General features: G+C 47.2%; 1 protein-coding gene across 2 annotated transcripts in view; it reads left to right on the top strand.

Annotated features, from left to right (window-relative positions):
• The window catches only part of P2RX1 (purinergic receptor P2X 1), a 321,106-nt gene that overhangs the window by 110,958 nt on the left and 186,017 nt on the right, over positions 1–24,131 (top strand). For both annotated transcript variants that reach the window (XM_063953695.1, XM_063953694.1), the window contains exon 2: positions 20,699–20,846. In XM_063953695.1, coding sequence (XP_063809765.1) covers positions 20,699–20,846 — 148 coding nt within the window. The remainder of the gene's footprint in view (positions 1–20,698; positions 20,847–24,131) is intronic.

Here is a 24,131-nt window from a genome sequence, read left to right as displayed (position 1 = left end):
ATGCCGGCTGTCTGGATTCCGGCGCCGGTATACTGTGCGCCGGGATCCCGACAGCCGGCAAACTGAAGACCACCCCAGAGCCAGAAGATCAGTGGTGAGTCAGTCACCGGCTCCCCTAGCAAGTGGGGAGCCGGTGTGAAGATGGCAGCAACAGGGTATGGAGCGCAGTACTGACTGCGCTACGGGGCTCTACGGTACATAGTGTGGCGCTGTGAGTGGCACCCTGAGCCAGCGCCTACACCCTACACTGACCTCTAAGCCTGTCAGGGTACCAGGATCGCTGCCTGCATGATTCCTCAGGCCAGTATAATCTCCAGAAGAGCGGGAAGACAGCGCTATTAAGGGGGCGGAGCGTCTCCTCAGAGTGGACCCAGCAGCGTTCAGCACCATTTTCCTGCCTGCAGAAACGCTGTCAGAGAACATCAGTCCCTCCATATCAGCTCCAGCTATCTATTACGGTACCAGGGGATTGTAGAAGGGGGGGAGGCTGTACACAGGCTGTGTAACCTATTAAGGTACACAGTCAGCGCTGGTTAGGGTCTCCCTTTACCTTGAAAGCGCTGGGTTGGCTCCAGTCTCTCTTGCCATACTTGTGGGTGAAACTCTGTCTAGCCTCCCCTGTGTGTGTGTGTGTGTGGAGTGTTTAGGGGTCTCCATTTAGATATGTCTAGGGACTCTGTGTCATATGCTGCAGAGGATATGTCCTCTTAGGATGATCTCATTCCGTATAATCAGGATTGCACTGTTTTAGCGCAGATACCAGCAAGGGAGCCTGAATGGTTATCCTCTATCAAATCTATGATTTCTCAGATTTGTACTAGGGTTGCACAGAATGATACTGCAACTCAGGTTTTACAGAACTCTATGGTAGTTTGGTCCGGTTCTGTTACCTCAGGGCCCCCCTCTGTAGGTTCCCACAAATGTGCTCTTTCCCAGATTATGCAAGATGACACGAATACCGATTCTGACACGGCAGACGGTGCTCAGGGGGAGGGGGGGCGCATCTCTTGCTAAAGGGGTGCAGTTGATCATAGAGGCTATAAGGGATGTGTTGAATATTGCTGATACAACACCTGAGCAGGTTGAGGAGGCTTGCTTCACTGACAATAAGAAAGCCTCGCTAACCTTCCCTGCGTCCAAACAATACAATGCTATTTTTGAAAATGCATGGGAAAACCCGGAGAAAAAATTCCAGATCCCTAGAAGGGTTCTGGTTGCTTTCCCCTTCTCTGAGGAGGATAGAAAAAAATGGGAAAACCCACCCATAGTGGACGCGTCTGTATCCAGACTCTCAATAAAGGTGGTTTTACCGGTTCCAGGATCTACCGCCTTAAAGGAGCCGGCTGATCGCAAAATTGATACTACGCTCAAAACCATATACACGGCTTCAGGGGCGATACTACGTCCTACTTATCTCCAATTCGCACTGTTGGACTGTAATTTTCAGTTCCAGGCCCTACCGTTCGACCTCTCCACAGCACCGAGGGTATTCACCAAGGTGATGGCGGAAATGATGGTTCTCCTCCGCAGACAGGGGGTGAACATAATTCCATATCTGGACGATCTGCTGATAAAGGCATCATCCAAGGAGAAGCTGTTGCAGTCCATTTTTCTCACGTCCCACCTGCTCAGGGAACACGGTTGGAATCTGAATCTTCCAAAATCACATTTGGAACCAACCAGGAGGTTGTCCTTTCTCGGAATGATCCTCGACACGGAAGTGCAGAGAGTGTTCCTTCCAGAGAAAAAAGCGTTGGTGATGCAAACGATGGTCCGGGATGTCCTGAAGCCAGCCCGGGTGTCGGTTCATCAGTGTATTCGCCTTCTGGGGAAGATGGTGGCCTCTTACAAGGCTCTACAGTATGGGAGGTTTCATGCTCGGTCCTTCCAACTGGATCTCCTGGACAAGTGGTCGTGATCCCATCTACACATGCACCAGAGAAAACGTCTGTTGCCAAAGGCCAGGATTTCACTCCTCTTGTGGCTGCAATTACCTCACCTTCTGGAGGGCCGCAGGTTCGGGATTCAGGACTGGATCCTTCTAACCACGGATGCAAGTCTCCGGGGCTGGGGCGCAGTCACTCAAGGGTAATAATTTTAGAACAAATTTAACTTGTGAGCAACTGTGGACTAGTGTCCTAGCCAGGGACTGTGGACATTATACTTGGAAGGGTTAATTCGTGGCATCCTACAATTTTATTTGTATTATCAGCAATTGCTTTTGTTTTATTCTTGAGGAATAGGAATGCCTCTTTTTTATGTATGTGTAATAAAATTAATCATTTACATTTTATATATTGATCCAGTTGTCTATCATATCTGACATATCACTGGACAAATTATATCGACAAAAACATAGAATATTGGGATCGACCCGAAATCTTTTGGAATGCCTCTAAGGCAGTAATGAGGGGAATCATAATCAGCTATGTCACTCAGAAAAAAAGGAGTCTAGAATGGAATATACTGCATTGAAAACAGCAATGTCGACAGCTTTCCAAACCTATACTTCCACCCCATTGGATGAAACTCTCAACGCATATAAACAAGCGCGACAGTTGCTTGAAGCATACTTAGCAACCCAGGCGAAACACTCCTTAGATTACACCAAGAATACATTTTATAGATGGGGCAATAAAGCAGGCAGGTTGCTAGCGGTCATTTCCCAACCTCCCAAAAAACGGCATACCATTATCGCATTAAAGCACCCCGTATCAGGCAATATTATTACCAGATATCAGGAAATAGCAAAGCAATTTCATGACTATTATCAGACCTTATTTAGTTCTTCACAGGTGAATACCGATATACAAACACGATTGCTTTCAGATAATGTATTACCCCTGCTGACTCCAGACCAGAGGGAAGCCCTTGCGGGCAGGATCACAGAGGAGGAAATTAATTCTGCTATCTCTAAATTACCTCATGGTAAATCTCCAGGTCCGGATGGCCTTTCAGGAGACTATTATCGCATACTACAAACACATATTGTTCCTACTTTGTTAGAGTTGTTTCAGTCCATACATGAAAAAAGTTGTCCATCTCCTTTTTTCAATTAAGCATTTATAACCCTTTCGCCTAAACCAGATAGAGACACGAGTCTACTCTCATCTTATAGACCTATCAGTCTACTGAATGTCAACTATAAATTGCAGGCCAAAATAATGGCGACACGGCTCCAATATATACTCCCAGATCTCCTCACCGCAAAACAAATGGGATTTGTGCATTGCCGACACGCAGTCAAGGCAAGTCGTACAGCAGTGGCTGCAGTGGCTACGTCTCAGATTCCATGTACTGATTCGAATATGCTCCTAAGCCTTGACGCTAATAAGGCATTTGATACGGTCCTGTGCCCACATTTGTTTACAGTGTTAGAAAAAAAGAGGATTTGAACCTGAATTCATTAATTACATACATTATATCTACCTCTCTTTTAATAAATGGGATCAGGGGACCATGATTCTAAGATGCCCCTTATCGCCACTACTATTCAACTTAGCTCTCGATCCATTACTTAGAACGTTACAAGACTTTCGGGAATAAAATAGGGCAGACAAGAAATTTAAATATCAGCGTTTGCCAATGATATCCTTCTCTATATATCCGATCCTGAACATTCTCTCCAATTTATTCTGGGAAAAAATCACGTTTGGCTGTATCTCAGGCTTTAGCATTAATATGGACAAATCTAAAGCAATGTTGTTATATGATACTAATATTTGTCCACACTGGACCATACACTTTTTGTTACAATGGGTATCGACACATATTTAATATTTAGTCATTATGGTGCCACAAAATATATCGGATTTGTACAGGCTTAATGTGAGCAAAGCCATAAATACCCTAACCGACGATGTTAGGGGATCGGAACGTTTACCACTGTCCTACCTAGGTAGAGCCAATCTACTTAAAATGGTAGCTATTCCACGTCTACTATATCCACTACAAACGCTCCCTATCTTATTGACGAAAGCAGATACACAATCAATAAACTTCTCCGAAATTTATTTGGAAAGGGGGCCGTGCCCATATAGCACTGCGTAAGCTTACCCAGCCCAAATCAAATGGAGGGATCAGTTTCCCTGATGTTGTAGTTTATAACCAAGCGGCTCTTTTACGGCACTTGAGGGATTGGCTACAAAAAAGCTCGATTTACACGAACACACCTCTGGAACAAAATTTTATGCCGGACATAGATTTACCGTGCTTTCTCCACCAACATGACCAGGAAATTCCAAACCATATTAAATCGAACCCGCTCATGTGGTCCACCTGGAGAATATGGCACATCTTGCGCCACAAAGCGAAACTGAACCAATATCATTCCCTACATTTACCCTTAATCCAAAATCCTGAATTTCTTTATGGCATGGCTGCTCACCCCTTTACCATGTGGAGATTGGCAGGGATAAACACGATTCGATCGTTGGTCTCCATAGGAGACCACCGCATGCTAACATTTTCTGAGGCATCCGCAGAAGACGCTATGGTTAATCCGTATTCCCTGCCATTTCTACAAACACAATTTTATGTAAGGCATGTTCTTACACATTTCACGGAAGGGGATTGGAGCAATTCGCTGGACAGCCTCCTGTCATACCCAATCCCAAATCATAAAGCCATATCTATACACTACACATTCCTGAGAACAATATTGGATCATGCTACCATAACAGGTGGCATGCCCAAATGGTTGATTCATTTCCCTAGACTAACTATACCCATGCTAGAAAAATCCCTGAAATATTCACGAAAGGTTTTGTCTGCAAGTATGTACACAGAATTGTTTTTAAATGTATATCACAATACTTATTTATCCCCAATGCGGCGTTTCCAAATGGCAACATCAGAGATCCATTCGTGCCCAAAATGCTATCAGAGTGAGGCAGATACATATCATTGCTTATGGTCGTGTCCCATTATACGGTATTTCTGGCATCTCATTAGACGATATTCTGAAGCCAAACCAATAACTTTTGTACCATTTACCCCTGAATGGGCAGTTTTAGGTATTATTGACCCAAATCTTCGGATGCCATCAGAGTGTAAAAAACTGCTGGGGGCCCTCAGCGCGGCGGGGAAAAAAACAATACTTCAAGGTTGGATAGATGCCACGCCTCCACAGATACCTTTATTTCTGACTAAATCGCATCATCTGTTCCGGATGGACTGGGTGGAGGCAATTGTGGATAAGGGTAAACAAGTGGTTAATTTCTTCACGTTATGGGAATCATATATCTCCAGTCTCCCCCTTACCACGCAACAACAAATTCACCACAGTCTGAGGAACACCACATGGTATTTAACTAGGTTGGCAGCACAAGATCTGCCTGTATCTTTGGTTTAAGGGCTTGGGGATAATTGGCGGCTCCCTTCAAGGCTATTGTATTACTCATAAAGAAACAGAGGACTGTGATAAATAGATATTTACTGTGTTTTCCTAAATGTATTTTTACTATACTACTACAAGAATTTACCATGCACTGTTCACTATGATCTCTTTATTCACAAATGTAATCATGATCAAAGTGTTTTCATATGTATAATCCATGATGTCTCAATAAAAAAATTGTTTAAAAAAAAAAAGAATCATGCTGTGGGCAGAAAAACATGCATTGGCGCTGTCAGCAATCTTCATTCCGGGAGTAGACAACTGGGAAGCGGACTTCCTCAGCAGACACGATCTACATCTGGGGGAGTGGGTCTCCATCCGGAGGTTTTCAAGGAGGTAGCAGATCTTTGGGGTGTACCTCAAATAGACATGATGGCCTCTCGTCTCAACAAGAAGCTTTGGCGATATTGTTCCAGGTCGAGGGACCTGCAAGCAGTGGTGGTGGACGCCCTAGTGACTCCGTGGGTTTTCCAGTTGGTGTACGTGTTTCCACCACTCCCACTCTTTCCAAGGGTGCTAAAGCTCATAAGGAGAACAAGGGTTCAAGCGATCCTCATTGCTTCAGACTGGCCAAGAAGATCTTGGTATGCAGATCTTCTGGATCTACTTCTAGAAGAGCCGAGGCCTCTTCCTCTTCGGGAGGACCTGCTGCAACAGGGGCCGTTCGCCAATCAAGACTTACCACAGCTTCGTTTGATGGCATGGAGTTTGAACGCCAGATACTAGCTCGGAAGGGCATTCCAAACAAGGTTATTCCTACCCTGATACAGGCTAGGAAAGGAGTAACATCTAAACATTACCATCGTATTTGGAAGAAATATGTATCTTGGTGTGAGTCCAAGAAGTTTCCTATGGTGGAGTTTCAACTGGGACGTTTTCTCCTCTTCCTGCAAGCAGGTGTGGATATGGGCCTGAGGTTAGGATCCATAAAGGTCCAGATTTTGTCCCTATCCATTTTCTTCTAGAAACAGCTGGCTGCCCTCCCTGAGGTTCAGACCTTTTTTGAAGGGAGTTCTGCACATCCAACCTCCCTTTGTTCCGCCTACGGCGCCCTGGGATCTTAACGTGGTATTGCAGTTCCTCCAGTCGGACTGGTTTGAGCCTCTATAGGAGGTTGAGGTCAAGTTTCTCACGTGGAAGGCTGTCACTTTGTTGGCATTAGCTTCTGCTAGACGTGTGTCGGAGTTTGGGGCTTTGTCATGTAAAAGCCCTTACTTGATCTTCCATGAGGATAGAGCTGAGCTTCGGACACGTCAGCAGTTTCTTCCGAAGGTTGTGTCGGCATTTCATATCAACCAACCTATTGTGGTGCCAATTGCAACTGACTCCTCAATTTCATCAAAGTCCTTAGATGTTGTAAGGGCTCTAAAAATCTATGTGAGGAGGACTGCTCGTCACAGAAAATCGGACTCTCTGTTTGTCCTGTATGATCCCAAGAAAATTGGGTGTCCTGCTTCTAAGCAGACGATCTCTCACTGGATCAGGTTCACTATCCAGCATGCGTATTCTACGGCAGGCTTGCTGTGTCCTATGTCTGTTAAGGCCCACTCTACTCGTAAGGTGGGTTCTTCCTGGGCGGCTGCCCGGGGTGTCTTGGCTTTACAACTCTGCCGAGCAGCTACTTGGTCGGGGTCGAACACATTCGCAAAGTTTTACAAGTTCGATACTTTGGCCTCTGAGGACCTGAAGTCAATTGGTTCTGCAGGAGCCTCCGCGCTCTACCTCCCGTTCTGGGAGCTTTGGTACATCCCCATGGTACTAATGTGGACCCCAGCATCCTCTAGGACATAAGAGAAAATAGGATTTTAATTACCTACCGGTAAATCCTTTTATCGTAGTCCGTAGAGGATGCTGGGCCCCCGCCCAGAGCTTCGTTTTCCTGCAGTGGTTATCTGGTTCAGTACAACTTTGTTTTTAGTTGAGTACTGCATTGTTACTTGGTAAGTAATATTTCAGCCGTTGCTGTGTTTCAAGCTAGTTAGCTTGATGTGCCTTGTATGTGTGAGCTGGTGTGAATCTCGCCACTATCTGTGTAAAATCCTTCTTTCGAAGATGTCCGTCTCCTCAGACACAGTTTCTAGACAGTCTGGTAGGAGGGGCTAGAGGGAGGAGACAGCCCACACTCTCAAACTCTTAAAGTGCCATGGGCTCCTAGTGGACCCGTCTGTACCCAATGGTACTAATGTGGACCCCAGCATCCTCTATGGACTACGAGAAAAGGATTTACCTGTAAGTAATTAAAATCCTATTATATGGCTCTTTAGCCTTGGTAGCCAACCCTGGTCCTCAAGAGCTACTGTACCAACAGTTCACAATTTCCAGCTCACCTGGCAGGTGCACATGTGCAGTTATTACTAACTGTTACATTTTAAAAGATCCAAAGGTGGAGCTAATCACTTAACTTGTAATTCTGTGAGGAGACCTGGAAAACGTGCACTGTTGGAAGCTCTCGAGGACCAGGGTTGGCTACCCCTGCTCTATAGTATTGTATTTTAATGAAAGCTTCAGGACACAAAAAATAATAGAAGTCTGTTGCAGTGGTCTACAATTGTAATGGTTTTATTGTTATAGAAAATGTGGATTTTTGTTTTAAATTAAACTTAGCGCAGAATTCAATTGTTTTTTTTTGCGCCTGATTTACTGCCTAAAGTGGTGGTGGTGGGGATATTCAATTTTTATTTTGTATTGCACACATTGCGCCCAGAGAGGTCGGGTTTTGCTGCATCAGTGCCCGATGAGAGGGAAAGATTGAGGAGGTAGACAAGGAGGGAACAGGCAGAAAGAGAGGTAGCAGAGGAGACGAGAGAAGATAGGGTTAAGTGGGGAGGTGCAGGGAGGGGGGCGGGGGATAGATGAGGGCCATGACTTCCTCACCAGATACATGGGAGAAAGATGTCAGACTTGGTAAGAGGGATGGGGAGGGGTGCTAAGAGAGAGGAGGTGGCTGGTTGCTGATGGTTTGGTGGGATGTGATGTCCCGACTTATGGAGTTTTGCATATGCAGTAAGTGGCAAAGTAAAGAGCAGAGAATGAGGAGGGGTGATGCGGTGTGGGTGGGCAGGGGAGGAAGTTGAGAGAGGCAAAGAGGCGCCGGGGGTTCGTAGACTGGAAGGAGATGAGGTTCTTCAAGTACGACTGTTAGCGAAGGAAAGGCCAGCACTGAAAGATGAGAGCATAACTTTAAAACAAGTTTGAGGAAGTCTGCCTTAAAGCATGATTTCCTTCACTGTCGCTCGGTGGTATGAGAGCATTTTTGCAGATATCTGGTACATTTGGTTTGCCAGGGTTGAGGTGTTGATCTGGAAGGGTGAATAGTGGTCAAGAGTAGAAGTAAGGGAAGCATTGTATAGGGAAGTGGATTGTTCAGGGCATGAGAGACAGTATAGGAGAGAGAAGTAAACTGAGCAGTGAGGATAGGGAAGTGGTGTCGATAGTGTTAATGCTACGTTTAGTGATGTTAGCTTTACTGTGGGAGGTAGAGATAGATTGTCACAACTGAGGGCTGGTGTTGGTGTGAGACTACCTCAGTTGTAGGGGCTGGTGTAAAGGTGAATCTGGGTGGCTGAATAGGACTCCTAGACATAAAGGACTTCTTCCACCAGTGCCCAAAGATGTGACCACAACAACAAAGATAAAATAAATGTTTATTAAACACAGTTCTGGTGGTACACCGGCAGTTGCACAAGATGATATGAGAAATGGTTAAAAACAGTACATAGTTCCACAAACAGTAAGAGCTGTAATGTTCCTTTAGGTGTGGTATCCACACAAGACTAGCTTGGGAAATAAGGAGATGGTCAGTCCTTACCAACACCTAGATGCTGTAGAATGCATGAAAGCTGGAACTGGTCAGCAGATGTAATACAGAGGCTGAGAGTACTGCAGAATGAATGGTATTTGTAACTGCCGGATGAAACGGATGTTGAAGAACTGTGAATGGAGTGCAGATCCGGATGAAACGGATGATGAGGTTGAATAACACTGATGATGCTAGAGAATGATGAATTGAGAAACAGATGACTTGATACTGTAGATAATAGGAACACCGATGGCGGAGCACCGATGATGATAGGCAGCTTGAACACCACTGGAAGCCCAATGCTGGAAGTTGGTGTCTTTTAGAGCACTGCCAATAGCAGAATACACTGAGAAGGCTATGAAGTCAGGCAGGCACCGCAGGGTGGTGATTGGCGCTGGTCTCTGTAGAACTGGAGACTTCAGGAGCTGGAATACCTGGAACACAGTTAGTCACAGAGAGCAGAGACAGGATACACGTGGTGATGACAACCAAAGCACTGATGATTTCTTGGTCTAAGATCAGTCCCTTTATACCCTCAGCAGTGCAGGGATTGGATCAGCAATCAGGCTGAGCTCAGCAGGACTGTAGATTGGTAGAAACAGTATCACATGATCAGAACCAACATGGCTGCGCCCATACTGATTCTTGGAGGGAAACCTGGCTTGTGATTCTATATGGAACTTTCACAGTAATGGGCCGTAGGACCCAGAGAATGTCAAGACTGCACAGCATCTTCCAGCGCCAGCGACAAGCCTCAACGAGCGAGAGGCGCCGCACGGACCTGCAGTGCTTTACATAGTAATCACGGCAAGAGGCCGCAACTGTCAGGGGATGCTATGCAGAGCCGTCCAAATGCCGAGAGTCCGGTAATGGCGGTGGAGGCCGCAATGAGCTTGAAACGCCATTCCATTTAAGAGTTCCCTGTGACAGCACCTGCAGACTAATAGGGAGGAAATATGAAGTAAGGACATTAACAACATGACTGAGACCCGGCCCTGGAACACTGAGCCAGCCTCAGAAGACACCTGAAAGGTAAAAAATAATGTCCAGTAGTCCGGATCGTGACATAGATTAGCTGAGAGGGATAAGTTAAAGGAGAGCAGGTGGTGGTTAGAGAGGGAAAATGTGGAGTTGGAGAAATCAGAAATATCACAGTGGTGAGTAAAGACCAGGTCAAGTGAGCTCCCATTCACATGGGAGGGAGAGGAGGTCCACTGGGAGAGACCAAGCAAAAATGTTTGATTAAGGAGTTTAGCAGCAGGGGATTTTGTGTAGATATCGATTGGGATGTTGAAGTCGCCTAAGATAATGGAGGGAATGTCACAAGTGAGGAAGCAACGTTTTCAAGGAATTTGGAGGAAATGCCAGGGGAACGGTAAATGACAGCTACTTGAAGATGAACAGGTTGAAAGAGGCGTATAGCATGGACCTCAAATGTAGAGAATGTAAGGGATGGCTCTAGGGGTATGAGTTGGAAGGGGTAGATAGAAGGGGAAAAGGACCCTAACACCACCTGCTAATTCCCTTGCTACAGCCAGGTCCATACAGGCCATCTACCAAATGACAGATGGTCTGAAGGGCCTGGCCCGATCAGCAGGCAGAGGCTGAGCCATTGGAGAGCCTGGCTGAGCAGCCCCACCTCTGCACAGCGGGAAGGATGTAAGGCACAATGTCAGAATGGCATAATGTTGCGGAGCTGGTACTAATTATATTGGTTCAGGCTTGTTGGAAGGTTCTCCCCCCCCCCCCCCCCCCCCCCCCCCCCCCCCCCACCCCACCAGCACAATTTCTTCCCTGTCAGTGGCAGTTTCACTTATGTATTAGTGGATACTTGGGAACTATACTTTAGTACCATGGGGTATAGATCGGGTCCACTGAAGCCTGGCACTTTATAACCTTCAGTGTGTGTATGTGTGTGCTGGCTCCTCCCCTCTATGCCCCTTCTACCAGACTCAGTTTAGAAAAATGTGCCCAAGATGCCGACTGCATTTCTCTGGAGCTCCAGAGAGTTTCCTTTTTTTAATTTAATTTTATTATTTTCAGGTAGTACTTGTTGGCAACCAGTCTACCTGCTTCGTGGAACTTAGAGGGGGGACCGAACCAACCTCCTGAGGGTTAATGGTTCGTAATCCCAGCTGACAGGACACTAAGCTCCTGAGGTGCTGTTCACACACCGTTAGTGTATGTGCCCACGCCAGCAGCTAGCCGCCACCCTCTAACAGATGCCGAAGATCGCTAGGTGCGGTGAGTGTTAACACTGGGGTCCCAGTTAGCGGGTCCCCGGTGCGGTTTTGGCAGCATGTCACGCAGCGGTCACGGGCTGCGGTGCCCGCCAAAGCTCGACTGGCTCAGGGCTCATGCCCCGCAGTTCTCACTGTCCATTAGGGCTTTGTGTGTACTGATATGTAAGTTTAATGTTTGTTAACATAGCCAGTATAAAAATGCAGGGACTGCGCACCATTGCGAGGGGCGGGGCTTTTTGTAGTGGGGCCAGAGGCCGGAAGATGCCATTGCCTGCTGCTGCGGATCATCAAGGCTGCATGCATGCTGCTCCTCCAGGGACCGACACTGTTACAGACTCTGTACTGGTACCAGGGGGTCATAGCAGGGGGGGAGCACACCAGCAGTAGCGCCGCTGCACTTCTATCAGGTTGTACACATAATTTCACACACTGTGATGCTGTGTTTTGTGTGCTGGTCTCCATTCCTCAGTGTCACTCCACGGGCTCTCTAGGGTCTGTGTGGAGGTGTTTCAGTGAGCTGCGCTGTATTACAGTTGTGTAAATATGTCTGTGGACATGGTTATGTGTGATGCGGGATGCGGTCAAGATCCCGCCGGACGGGATCCTGTCGGTCGGAATAGCAATCTCGACATATTCTCCCTCTGTGGGTGTCCACGACACCCATAGAGGGAGAATAAATTAGTGTGCCGAGCGTAGCTAGGCCCGTGCCCGCAGCGTGGCGAGCGCAGCGAGCCCGCAAGGGGCTGCTTTGCACTCGCCCCCATCAGGATTGTGATGGTCGGGATCACGGTGTCGGTATTCCGACCGCCGGGATCCCGTCCGGCGGGATCTCGTACTGATCCCGTGTGATGCTTGTAACTCTACCCCTTCATCAGCGGGGTCCCTCATGTGTGAACAGTGCTCCTTATCTCCACAGGGACACAGTTCACAGGCACCTGACTGGCTAGATAATTTTAAAAGCATGATTCAAAATGTAAATTCAGAATTAGCTGCAGCTAAAAAGGAGAGACAGGTGTTAAAACAGTCTATTGATTGTATGGCCAAAGCAGCAGATACAAGAAAGGATTCTCAGTCCCCTCTGTTGGTTTCACATAAACGCTCACTGCCACAGGTGCTCCAGTCTGATTCTGATCAGACTGATGTGGATGATAATGATATGGATGAGGACAGCTCTCTGTCCCCTGCGGTGGAGGCCCTCATTTATGCTGTAAGAGAGGTTCTTCACATGCCGGATCAGGAGGCAGAACCAGATGAGGAGTTGTACTTTAATGTTAGACCAAAGACCTCAGTCACTTTTCCTGTGTCTAAAGAATGAAACTCCTTGGCCAGGGAGGCGTGGTTAAACCCTGTTAAGAAATGTAAAATCCCTCAGAGGTTTTTAGCTACTTTTCCCCTCCCAGCTGAGGACAGGAAGGTATGGGAAAACCCCCAGTCAGTCGATCTGTCTGTTTCCAGACTGTCTAAGAAATTGGTACTGCCGGTGCCAGGGGCTATATCCCTAAAAGAGGCTGCTGACCGTAAAATTGAAACCACTCTCAAGTCAATATATATGGCAGCAGGCGTAGCACAGCGCCCCACAATTGTTTGTGGGTGGATTTCCAGGGCGGTAGTCAAGTGGTCTGATACTGTTATTGATGGTTTAGACTCTGCCCCGGGAGGAGGTCATTACTGGCTGTTTTGGCACGCAGAGCTCTGTGGTTACGTCAATGGTCAGCGGATGCTGATTCCAAGAAGGGTGTGGAAAACCTTCCCTTTACAGGTGATGCCTTGTTTGGCGATGAATTAAATAAATGGATCTCCCAGGCAATGGCGGGTAACTCTACCTATCTGCCGTCGGCTGCGCAAACTGCTAGACGTTCTTACATGGGACCCTCCTTGCATTCCTTTCGTGTGGCAAGGTTCAGAGGCAGGGGTCGTGGGGTCTCCACCCCCCCCAGAGGATCTCAGGGTAAGTCCCGTAAACCTGCAACTGCTGCTTCCCTGGACCAGACCATCGGATCCCCTGCCGCTAAGCCTTCCGTGTGACGGTTGGCCCCAGCAGCAAGGTGACTTTCAGGTGGGTGCTCGCCTTCAACACTTCCCCACGTGTGGGTGAAGTCCTGCCGGATCTTTGGGTGAGGGACCTCATTTCCCAGAGATACCCGCTGGAATTTCAAGCACTTCCTCCTCACAGATTTTTCAAAACGGCTTGCCAGTTTTACCCGCAGCAAAGGTTACCTTGCAAGAGGCTATTCAAAAACTTTTGCAAACAGGGGTGGTGGTTCCAGTGCCTCCTCCGTTACGCAACAGGGTTTTTTACTCCAGTCTTTTTGTTGTTTCAAAACCAGATGGTCCGGTGCGACCCATCTTAAACCTGCAGTCTTTAAACCCGTATCTGCGGGTGTTCAAATTCAAGATGGAATCCCTGCGGGCAGTGGTGTCCGGTCTGGAAGAGGGGGAATTCCTGGTATCCCTAGATGTCAAGAATGTTACCTACACATTCCCATGTGGCCCCCTCATCAGGCTTACCTCAGGTTCGCCATCTTGGACGACCATTTCCAGTTTCAGGCTTTGCCCTTTGGCCTGTCCACAGCTCCGAGGGTGTTCACCAAGGTCATGGCGGAGATGATGCGGCATCTGCGCATGATGGGAGTCAACATAGTCCCCTACTTGGACGATCTCCTGATAAAAGCTATGTCCAGGGAGCGTCTGTTGCACAGCATCGATCTGACAACTCGCCTGCTTACGGATCATGTGTGGATCCTAAATTTCCAGAAATCGCACCTGGAACCGACCCAGCGTCTTCAGTTCCTGGGAATGATACTGGATACGGTGTCTCAAAAGGTGTTTCTTCCGATGGACAAGGCCCTGGCTATCCAGGCTATGGTCCACTCTGTGCTCTGTCCTCGCAAGGTATCCATACATGTTTGCATACGCTTGCCTGGGCAGGATGGTTGCTGCTTGCGAGGCAATCCAATATGGCAGATTTCATGCCCGGCCATTTCAGCTGGATCTGCTGGACAAATGGTCCGGGTCTCACCTTCATATGCATCAGGAAGTGACCTTATCTCCAAAAGCCCGGATTTCTCTATTATGGTGGCTACAAGTTCCTCAACTGGTTGTTATGACTACTAGGCTTCTCTGTGTGTGCACATGCAGGAAAACCTGAAATGAGGTCAGCTGAAGCCAGGTGAAAATTAAACAAGGTTTATTGTAGTAAATGAACCAGTAAGATACCAGAATACAGAAAATGGATCCTTGATTAACATGGAACAGAATGCAATATTCCCAGATAACTGTAATGGCTTGTTATTGAAACAGGGAGTATGATTATGTTTGAATATAGGTACAGTCCAGGTTAATAGCAGTGGTGAAATGAACATGAAGAAATCCAGGTTTAAACAAAGCAGAGGAAAAATAACATACCAAAATGTAGTAACCAGGCAGGGGTGGAAACAGACTGAAAATAATAATTCAGGAGTGGAGATATTGCTCCAGCAGGGCTAGAAGTCTTGTAACAAGGCATAGGTAACACCAAAAAAGTTTCTCAAAGTTTATTTGAGGGTGAGGGAACATCCTTTTTTGGGACACCATTCCATTCTTTGCTGCTTTAATGCGCAAATTGTGATAAGTGCAAAATTTGTCTTAATAGGTAACACCAGAGTCCAGGAAATGTCTCCGAGATGAAGGTACGGCAGAAGCAGGACAGGATAACCGGAGAGAGCCTAGTCACAATCCACATGGAACCACAACGATCTGCACATGAATGCTAATGAGCTGGAGCTAAATAGCAGCACAAGGTGTTGGCCACAGCTGCTCACAATCAGGTAATCAACCTGCAGGGACAGAGTGTGCAACTGCCATTCAGACCTAAGGCAGCAAGTGAGACCCCTAGAGGCAGGAATGAGACATAATGCAAAGTAACACAAACACACAGACATTCCTGACACTGGTAGAAGGCAGGAATTTCAATATCCATTCGTGGATTCTACTGACAACGGATGCCAGCCTCCGGGGTTGGGGAGCTGTGACCCAAGGGGCCCAGTTCCAGGGGATATGGTCAGTTCAGGAATCTGCTCTGCCGATAAACATCCTGGAACTGAAGGCAATTTACAAGTCCAGATTTCGGCGCTCTCTATTTTCTTCCAGAAACAACTTGCCATATTGCCGGAAGTACAAACTTTCCTTAAAGGGGTTCTTCATATGCAACCGCCCTTCATACCTCCCACGTCTCCGTGGGATCTCAATGTGGTTCTGTCCTTTCTTCAATCCGACTGGTTTGAACCTTTGCATAGGGCTGAGTTGAAATTTCTCATCTGAAAGACAGTGATGTTGTTAGTATTGGCGTCTGCCAGACGTGTCTCTGAATTGGGGGCCTTCTCCTGTTACAGCCCTTATTTATTTTTCATGAAGACAAGGCGGAACTCAGGACCCGACCTCAGTTTTTGCCAAAAGTGGTGTCAGCTTTTCATGTGAATCAACCCATTGTGGTTCCGGTGTTGTCTGACGCCTCCGTTGGTCCAGAGTCCTTGGATGTGGTGAGGGCTCTGAAGATTTATGTGAAACGGACTGCTTGTCATCGAAAATCTGACTCGCTGCTTGACCTTTATGATGCCACTAAGATTGGCCGTCCGGCTTCTACGCAATCAATTGCTCATTGGCTCAGGTTGACCATTCAACAGGCTTATACTTCAGCAGCTCTGCCATTGTCGACGTCTATTCAGGCCCACTCAACGAGATCTGTGGGCTCTTCCTGGGTGACTGCCCAGGGTGTCTCGGCCTTACAGTTATGCCGAGCTGCTACTTGGTCTGGTTCGAACACTTTTGTTAACTTCTATCGGTTCGACACTTTGACCAAGGATGACCTTCAGTTTGGGCAGGCGGTGTTACAGGGGTCTCAGCACTCTCCCACCCATTTGGAAGCTTTGGGACTTCCCCATGGTACTAAAGTACAGTTCCCCAGTATCCATTAGGACGTAAGAGAAAATAGGAATTTAATACCTACCGGTAATTCCTTTTCTCGCAGTCCGTAGTGGATACTGGGCGCCCACCTCAGTGCTTCGATTCCTGCTTACCTGTGTAAATATTTGGTTGGCCCGCCATTGCGGTCCGGTTATGTTGTTGGGGTAGCTCTGCCATCCTGGTTAAGTTGGTGTTGCTATCCTCTGTTCTGGTTAGCACCCTCCTTTCGGTTATGGTTGTGTGTTGGCTTAGTGCCTTACCGCTGTTGTACCTGTTTTCTTCTCTCGTGGTATGTCCGTCTCCTCGGGCACAGTTTCTAGACTGAGTCTGGTAGGAGGGGCATAGAGGGGAGGAGCCAGCACACACATACACATACTAAAGGTTTTAAAGTGCCAGGCCCCAGTGGACTCAATCTATACCCCATGGTACTAAAGTACAGTTCCCCAGTATCCACTACGGATTACGAGAAAAGGAATTACCAGTAGGTATTAAATTCCTATTTTCTTTCCCCAGCGCAGCACACAGCAGCAGTAGTCTCCTCTGCTTGCATGATGTGCAGGGGTAAATGATCATACTGAGTGACCCCCCGTTTTCCCCCGATCTGGCCCTGGCAGGGGGTGCATGCAATTTTTTTTTCCTTTTTTATGTTTAGGCCACATCCCTACTGTGGAAAAAACCTCAGGTGGCGCAGGACATAAATGGTAGACAAATGTATTACCCGTGTGGGTTAGTGTCCGTAACTCTTCAAATAGGTGCACCTGCTGGGTTACCTGCAAAACATGCACTGTGTGGGGTCCTGGGGACCGAGTTTGAGAACCTGTGCTCTACTCCTTAAACTGGCTGCTGAACTTTGCTGGATAAAGAATCACCGTAGAAGGCTAAAGATACCTTTATATGTTTCATCTCTATCTGTCCTATGTAAGCACACACGTAAGCGACACACCACATGAATCACTGAGGTGAACCTTACGGATAAAATCACACGCCTTGGATATTGTTTAGCCGAAGGAGTCTGGATTGTCCCCCACATTGACCTTTCGTGTTCACATAAGATATATTCTGAACATTTGTTTCTTGTTTTTTTTTTTTTTTTGCATAAACATCTCCCTGGAAGTGGACTTGCAAAGGACTTTCCTATTTGAAGAGTTACGGACTCTAACCCACACGGGTAATACATTTGTCTACCATTTATGTTCTGCGCCACCTGAGGTTTTTTCCAAATTTTCTTTGTGTATATGTTAGGTGACACACCCGGAGAATACCTAGGTTGGCTGCAGTTAGTGTGCGCAGGAACATATCTTACATATCCATTCGTCACATCCCTACTGTACCCAGGGAAGTGGGGACTTCAAGAAAAAAAGCCCCCTCCCCCCCCCCCCCGCCTTATAACAATTTAAAATGATAGCATTATTAAAAAAATATGCACCAAATGCTACTCAGGGGTATATCTACCCATTGGCCAGTATGGCAATCGCCAGGACCGCCAGTCAAGGGGGGATTCCGCGCGGCGGTACCACCCGTGACCAGGGGTAGAATTACATAGTGGTTGCCGGTTCCATGCTTCTATAGTCCGCACGTTCCAACAGCAGGCGATGCCAGTTTTGGACACTCAGAAGCGTATTACACTCACTATGACTGCAGTCACTATGGCAGATTTAGCAGGGCGCTTTCAGATATGGGGAGAGAGCGCGGTATCTCCTCTTCCTCCTCCTCTTCCTTTCCCTGTGGTCCCGCTCAGTCTGCCAAACACAGGTCACTACAGTCAGCACTACAGCATACAATCCCTGCGGTAGCTGCGCTAACACTGCAGCCCAGCAGCCTCATCTGGCAGTCTGAATCAGAGGTTACAACATAATCTGGAGCTTTGTATGGAGCGGCAAGAAGTCTGGGGCCCATATGGGTAACTAGGGTGGTCTTCAGTATGCCGAATGTCGGGATCCCGGCGCACAGTATACCGGCGCCGGGATCCCGACACCCGGCATACCGACAGCTATTCTCCCTCGTGGGGGTCCACGACCCCTCTGGAGGGAGAATAAATAGCGTGGTGCGCGTAGCACGCCACCATGCCCGCGGCGTGGCAAGCGCAGCGAGCCCGCAAGGGGCTCCTTTGCGCTCGCCACACTGTCGGTATGCCGGCGGTCGGGCTCCCGGCGCCGGTATGCTGGTCGCCGAGAGCCCGGCCGCCGTCATACCATGCTACACCCGGGTAACTACAGTAGACCATTGACTGCCTGTCCAGCTGTGTTGAGACAACAAGTCCCAGCACACCTTGTCAACTGGATGTGTGTGTGTGTGTGTGTGTGTGTGTGTGTGTGTGTGTGTGTGTGTGTGTGTGTGTGTGTGTGTGTGTAGAAATCCCCTCAGTGTCCCTCCTCGCACCCTCCCTGTAACTCCCCCTCTGTGTCCCTGAGGGAAGGAGAGGGGGGCGTCAGTCCCTTATTTTGCCTGGGGCACTTGGACCCATATATACACCCCTGATGCCACTAAATGTTGCTAAGTGCTGCTGAGCACACCAATGGGTTTCAGTGGGTAAAGAAAACCTCACACTACACTACAGACTGCAAGGTCACAGAAATGGTGCTCATGTTTGAAAATGGAAAGTCTGTTGCAATATACAGTGCATCCGTAAAGTATTCACAGCACTACACTTTTTCCACATTTTGTTATGTTACAGCCTTATTCCAAAATGGAATAAATTAATTTTCCCCTCAAAATTCTACACACAATACCCCATAATGACAACGTGCAAATTTATTAAAAACAAAAAACTAAGAAATCACAGTACATAAGTATTCACAGCCTTTGCTCAATACTTTGTTGATGCACCTTTGGCAGCAATTACAGCCTCAAGTCTTTTTGAATATGATGCCACAAGCTTTGCACACCTATCTTTGGGCAGTTTTGCCCATTCCTCTTTGCAGCACCTCTCATCAGGTTGGATGGGAAGCGTCGGTGCACAGCCATTTTTTGATCTCTCCAGAGATGTACAATCGGATTCAAATCTGTGTTCTTCACAGAGTTGTCCTGAAGCCACTCCTTTGATATCTTGACTGTGTGCTTAGGGTCGTTGTCCTGCTGAAAGATTAACTGTCTCCCCAGTCTGAGGTCAAGAGCGGATGTCTCTGTACATTGCTGCATTTATTGCTGCATTTATCTTTTCCCTCTGACTAGTCTCCCAGTTCCTGCCGCTGAAAACATCCCCACAGCATGATGCTGCCACCACCATGCTTCACTGTAGGGATGATATTGGCCTGGCGATGAGCGGTGCCTGGTTCCTCCAAACATGACACCTGGCATTCACGCCAAAGAGTTCAATCTTTGTCACATCAGACCAGAGAATTTTGTTTCTCATGGTCGGAGAGTCCTTCAGGTTCATTTTGGCAAACTCCAGGCGGGCAGCCATGTGCTTTTTATTAAGGTGTGGCTTCTGTCTGGCCACTTTACCATACAGGACTGATTGGTGGATTGCTGCAGAGATTCTGGAAGGTTCTCCTTTCTCCACAGAGGAATGCTGTAGCTCTGACAGAGTCTGACAGAGGTTCTTGGTCACCTGCCTGACTAGGGCCCTTCTCCCCTGATCGCTCAGTTTAGACGGCCGACCAGCTCTAGGAAGAGTCCTGGTGGTTCCGAACGTCTTCCATTAACAGATGATAGAAGCCATTGTGCTCATTGGGACCTTCAAAGAAGAGAAGCAGATATTTTTTTGTTCCCCAGAATTGTGCCTCGAGATAATCCTTGGAGGTCTACAGACAATTAATTTGACTTCATGCTTGGTTTGTGCTCAGACATGCATTGTCAAATGTGGGACCCTATATATAAAGATGTGTGCCTTTCCAAATCATGTCCAATCAACTGAATTTACCACAGATGTACTCCAATTAAGCTGTAGGAACATCTCAAGGATGATCACAGTAAACAGTATGCTCCTGCGCTCAATTTTGAGCTTCTTGGCAAAGGCTTTGAATACTTGTGTACATGTGATTTCTTAGGGGTTTTTTTTAAATAAATTTGCAAAGATCTAAAAAAAACACCTTTTTCACGTTGTCATTATGGGGTATTGTGTGTAGAATTTTGAGGGAAAAAATTAATTTATTCTATTGTGGAATAAGGCTGTAACAAAATGTGCAAAAGGTGAAGCGCTGTGAATACTTTCTGGATGCACTGTACATAGCCACAAATTCAAAGGAATAAATAAAAATTCTAAAATATACATAGCCATTTTCACGTCCTACATTTTAATGCATCTTGTAAAACGTCACTGGTTATATAACTAAAAATGTACAATTCTAATAGCACTGTTTTATTGTTTGAATTTAGATGGGTGTTTCTGTATGAAAAAGGGTACCAGGATGTAGATGACATCATCAGCTCTGTCTCCATTAAATTTAAAGGCATAGCAGTTACCAATATTGAGAACATTGGCACAGAAATCTGGGATGTTGCTGACTATGTATTTCCCCCACAGGTAAGAACTGTTCTGCTGTCATTTGCAAACATTTTAAATGGAAAAAAATCCTTATATAATTATTTATAATGCGTACAGTATATCTGTATCTCATGATTCAAAATACAAATGAAAATAAGATTTTAAACCTACCGGTAAATCTATTTCTCCTAGTCCGTAGAGGATGCTGGGGACTCCGTAAGGACCATGGGGTATAGACGGTCTCCGCAGGAGATAGGGCACCTAAAAAGAACTTTGACTATGGGTGTGCACTGGCTCCTCCCTCTATGCCCCTCCTCCAGACCTCAGTTAGAGAACTGTGCCCAGACGAGATGGACAATACAAGGCAGGATTTAGCAATCCAAGGGCAAGATTCATACCAGCCCACACCAATCATACCATGTAACCTGGAACATACATAACCAGTTAACAGTATGAACAAACGACAGTAACGGTCCAAGACCGATGTCAACTGTAACATAACCCTTATGTAAGCAACAACTATATACAAGTCTTGCAGAGTTTCCGCACTGGGACGGGCGCCCAGCATCCTCTACGGACTAGGAGAAATAGATTTACCGGTAGGTTTAAAATCTTATTTTCTCTTACGTCCTAGAGGATGCTGGGGACTCCGTAAGGACCATGGGGTTTATACGAAAGCATCCAATCGGGCGGAAGAGTGCGTATGACTCTGCAGCACCGACTGAGCAAACGCTAGGTCCTCATCAGCCAGGGTATCAAACTTGTAGAATTTAGCAAAAGTGTTTGACCCCCGACCAAGTCGCCGCTCGGCAAAGTTGTGAAGCCGAGACGCCTCGGGCAGCCGCCCAAGAAGAGCCCACCTTCCTAGTGGAATGGGCCTTAACCGAATTTGGTACCGGCAATCCAGCCGTAGAGTGAGCCTGCTGAATCGTATTACAGATCCAGCGAGCAATAGTCTGCTTCGAAGCAGGAGCGCCAATCTTATTGGCCGCATACAGGATAAACAGAGCCTCTGTTTTCCTAATTCTAGCCGTCCTGGCTACATAAATTTTTAAGGCCCTGACTACGTCCAGGGATCTGGAATCCTCCAGGTCACTTGTAGCCACAGGCACCACAATAGGTTGATTCATATGGAACGAAGAAACCACTTTAGGCAAAAATTGCGGACGTGTCCTCAATTCAGCTCGATCCACATGAAAAATCAAGTAGGGACTCTTGTGTGACAAAGCCGCCAATTCTGACACTCGCCTTGGTGATGCTAAGGCCAACAACATGACCACCTTCCAGGTAAGAAATTTCAACTCAACCTTGTTAAGCGGTTCAAACCAGTGTGATTTTAGGAACTGCAACCCCACGTTCAGGTCCCATGGTGCCACTGGAGGCACAAAAGGGGGCTGGATGTGCAGCACTCCCTTTACAAACGTCTGGACTTCTGGAAGAGAAGCCAATTCCTTCTGAAAGAAAATCGAGAGGGCCGAAATCTGTACCTTAACAGAGCCTAATTTCAGGCCCATATCCACTCTGTAGGAAGTGGAGAAGACGACCCAGATGAAAATCTTCCGTAGGTGCATTCTTGGTCTCACACCAAGACACATACTTTCGCCAGATACGGTGATAATGTTTTACCGTCACCTCCTTCCTAGCCTTTATTAAAGTAGGGATGACCTCTTCCGGAATCCCCTTTTTCGCTAGGATTCGGTGTTCAACCGCCATGCCGTCAAACGTAACCGCGGTAAGTCTTGAAATACACAGGGCCCCTGCTGCAACAGGTCTTCCCTCAGAGGAAGAGGCCAGGGATCTCCTGTGAGCATCTCTTGTAGATCCGAGTACCAGGCCCTTCGAGGCCAGTCTGGGACAACGAGTATCGTTCGTACTCTTCTTCGTCTTATGATCCTCAACACTTTTGTGATGAGAGGAAGAGGAGGAACACGTAGACCGATTTGAACACCCACGGTGTTACCAGAGCGTCCACTGCTATTGCCTGAGGGTCCCGAGACCTGGCGCAGTACCTCTAAAGTTTTTTGTTGAGGCATGACGCCATCATGTCTATTTGAGGAGTTCCCCAAAGACGTGTTACGTCTGCAAAGACTTCTTGATGAAGTCCCCACTCTCCTGGATGGAGATCGTGTCTGCTGAGGAAGTCTGCTTCCCAGTTGTCCACTCCCGGAATGAAGACAGCCGACAGAGCGCTTTCATGATTTTCCGCCCAGCGAAGGATCCTTGTGGCTTCCGCCATTGCGACTCTGCTTTGTGTCCCGCCTTGGCGGTTCACATGAGCCACTGCTGTGACATTGTCTATTTGAATCAGAACCGGTAGGTTTCGAAGAAAACTCTCCGCTTGTCGAAGGCCGTTGTAAATGGCCCTGAGTTCCAACACATTGATGTGTAGACAGGACTCCTGGTCTGACCAAAGACCCTGAAAATGTTTTCCCTGTGTGACCGCTCCCCATCCTCAGAGGCTCGCGCCGTGGTAACCAGGATCCAATCCTGAATTCCGAACCTGCACCCTCCAGGAGGTGAGCACTTTGCAACCACCACAGGAGGGACACTCTGATCCCTGGGGACAGAGTTATTTTCCGATGTAAGTGCAGATGGGACCTGGACCACTTGTCCAGAAGGTCCCATTGAAAAGTCCTTGCATGGAACCTGCCGAAGGGAATGGCCCCGTAGGCCGCCACCATTTTCCCCAGAACTCGAGTGCATTGGTGAACTGACACCCTTTTCGGTTTTAGCAGGTCTTTGACCATGTTCTGTATGTCTTGGACTTTCTCTATTGGGAGGAAGACCTTCATTTGTTCCGTATCCAGTATCATACCTAGGAACGGTAGTCGAGTTGTCGGAATCAACTGTGACTTCGGTAGATTTAGAATCCAACCGTGTTGCTGGAGCACTCTTAGAGAGAGCGCCACACTGCTCAGCAATTTCTCCCTTGATCTCGCTTTTATCAGGAGATCGTCCAAGTATGGGATAATTGTGACTCCATGCTTGCGCAGGACCACCATCATTTCCGCCATTATCTTGGTGAAAATCCTCGGGGCCATGGAGAGTCCAAACGGCAACGTCTGAAATTGCTAATGACAATCCTGTACAGCGAATCTCAGGTATTCCTGATGGGGGGCATATATGGGGACATGAAGGTACACATCCTTTATGTCCAGAGACACCATAAACTCCCCCTCCTCCATGTTGGCTATTATCGCTCTGAGAGATTCAATTTTGAATTTGAATCTTCTTATGTACAGGTTTAGGGATTTCAGATTCAAAATAGGTCTAACCGAACCGTCCGGTTTCGGGACCACAAATAGGGTTGAATAGTAACCTCTT

This window comes from Pseudophryne corroboree, chromosome 2 (assembly GCF_028390025.1).
Source record: "Pseudophryne corroboree isolate aPseCor3 chromosome 2, aPseCor3.hap2, whole genome shotgun sequence".
Taxonomy (NCBI): domain Eukaryota; kingdom Metazoa; phylum Chordata; class Amphibia; order Anura; family Myobatrachidae; genus Pseudophryne; species Pseudophryne corroboree.
Note: the sequence above shows the minus strand (reverse complement) of the source record. Positions and strands in the feature narration are given on the sequence as shown.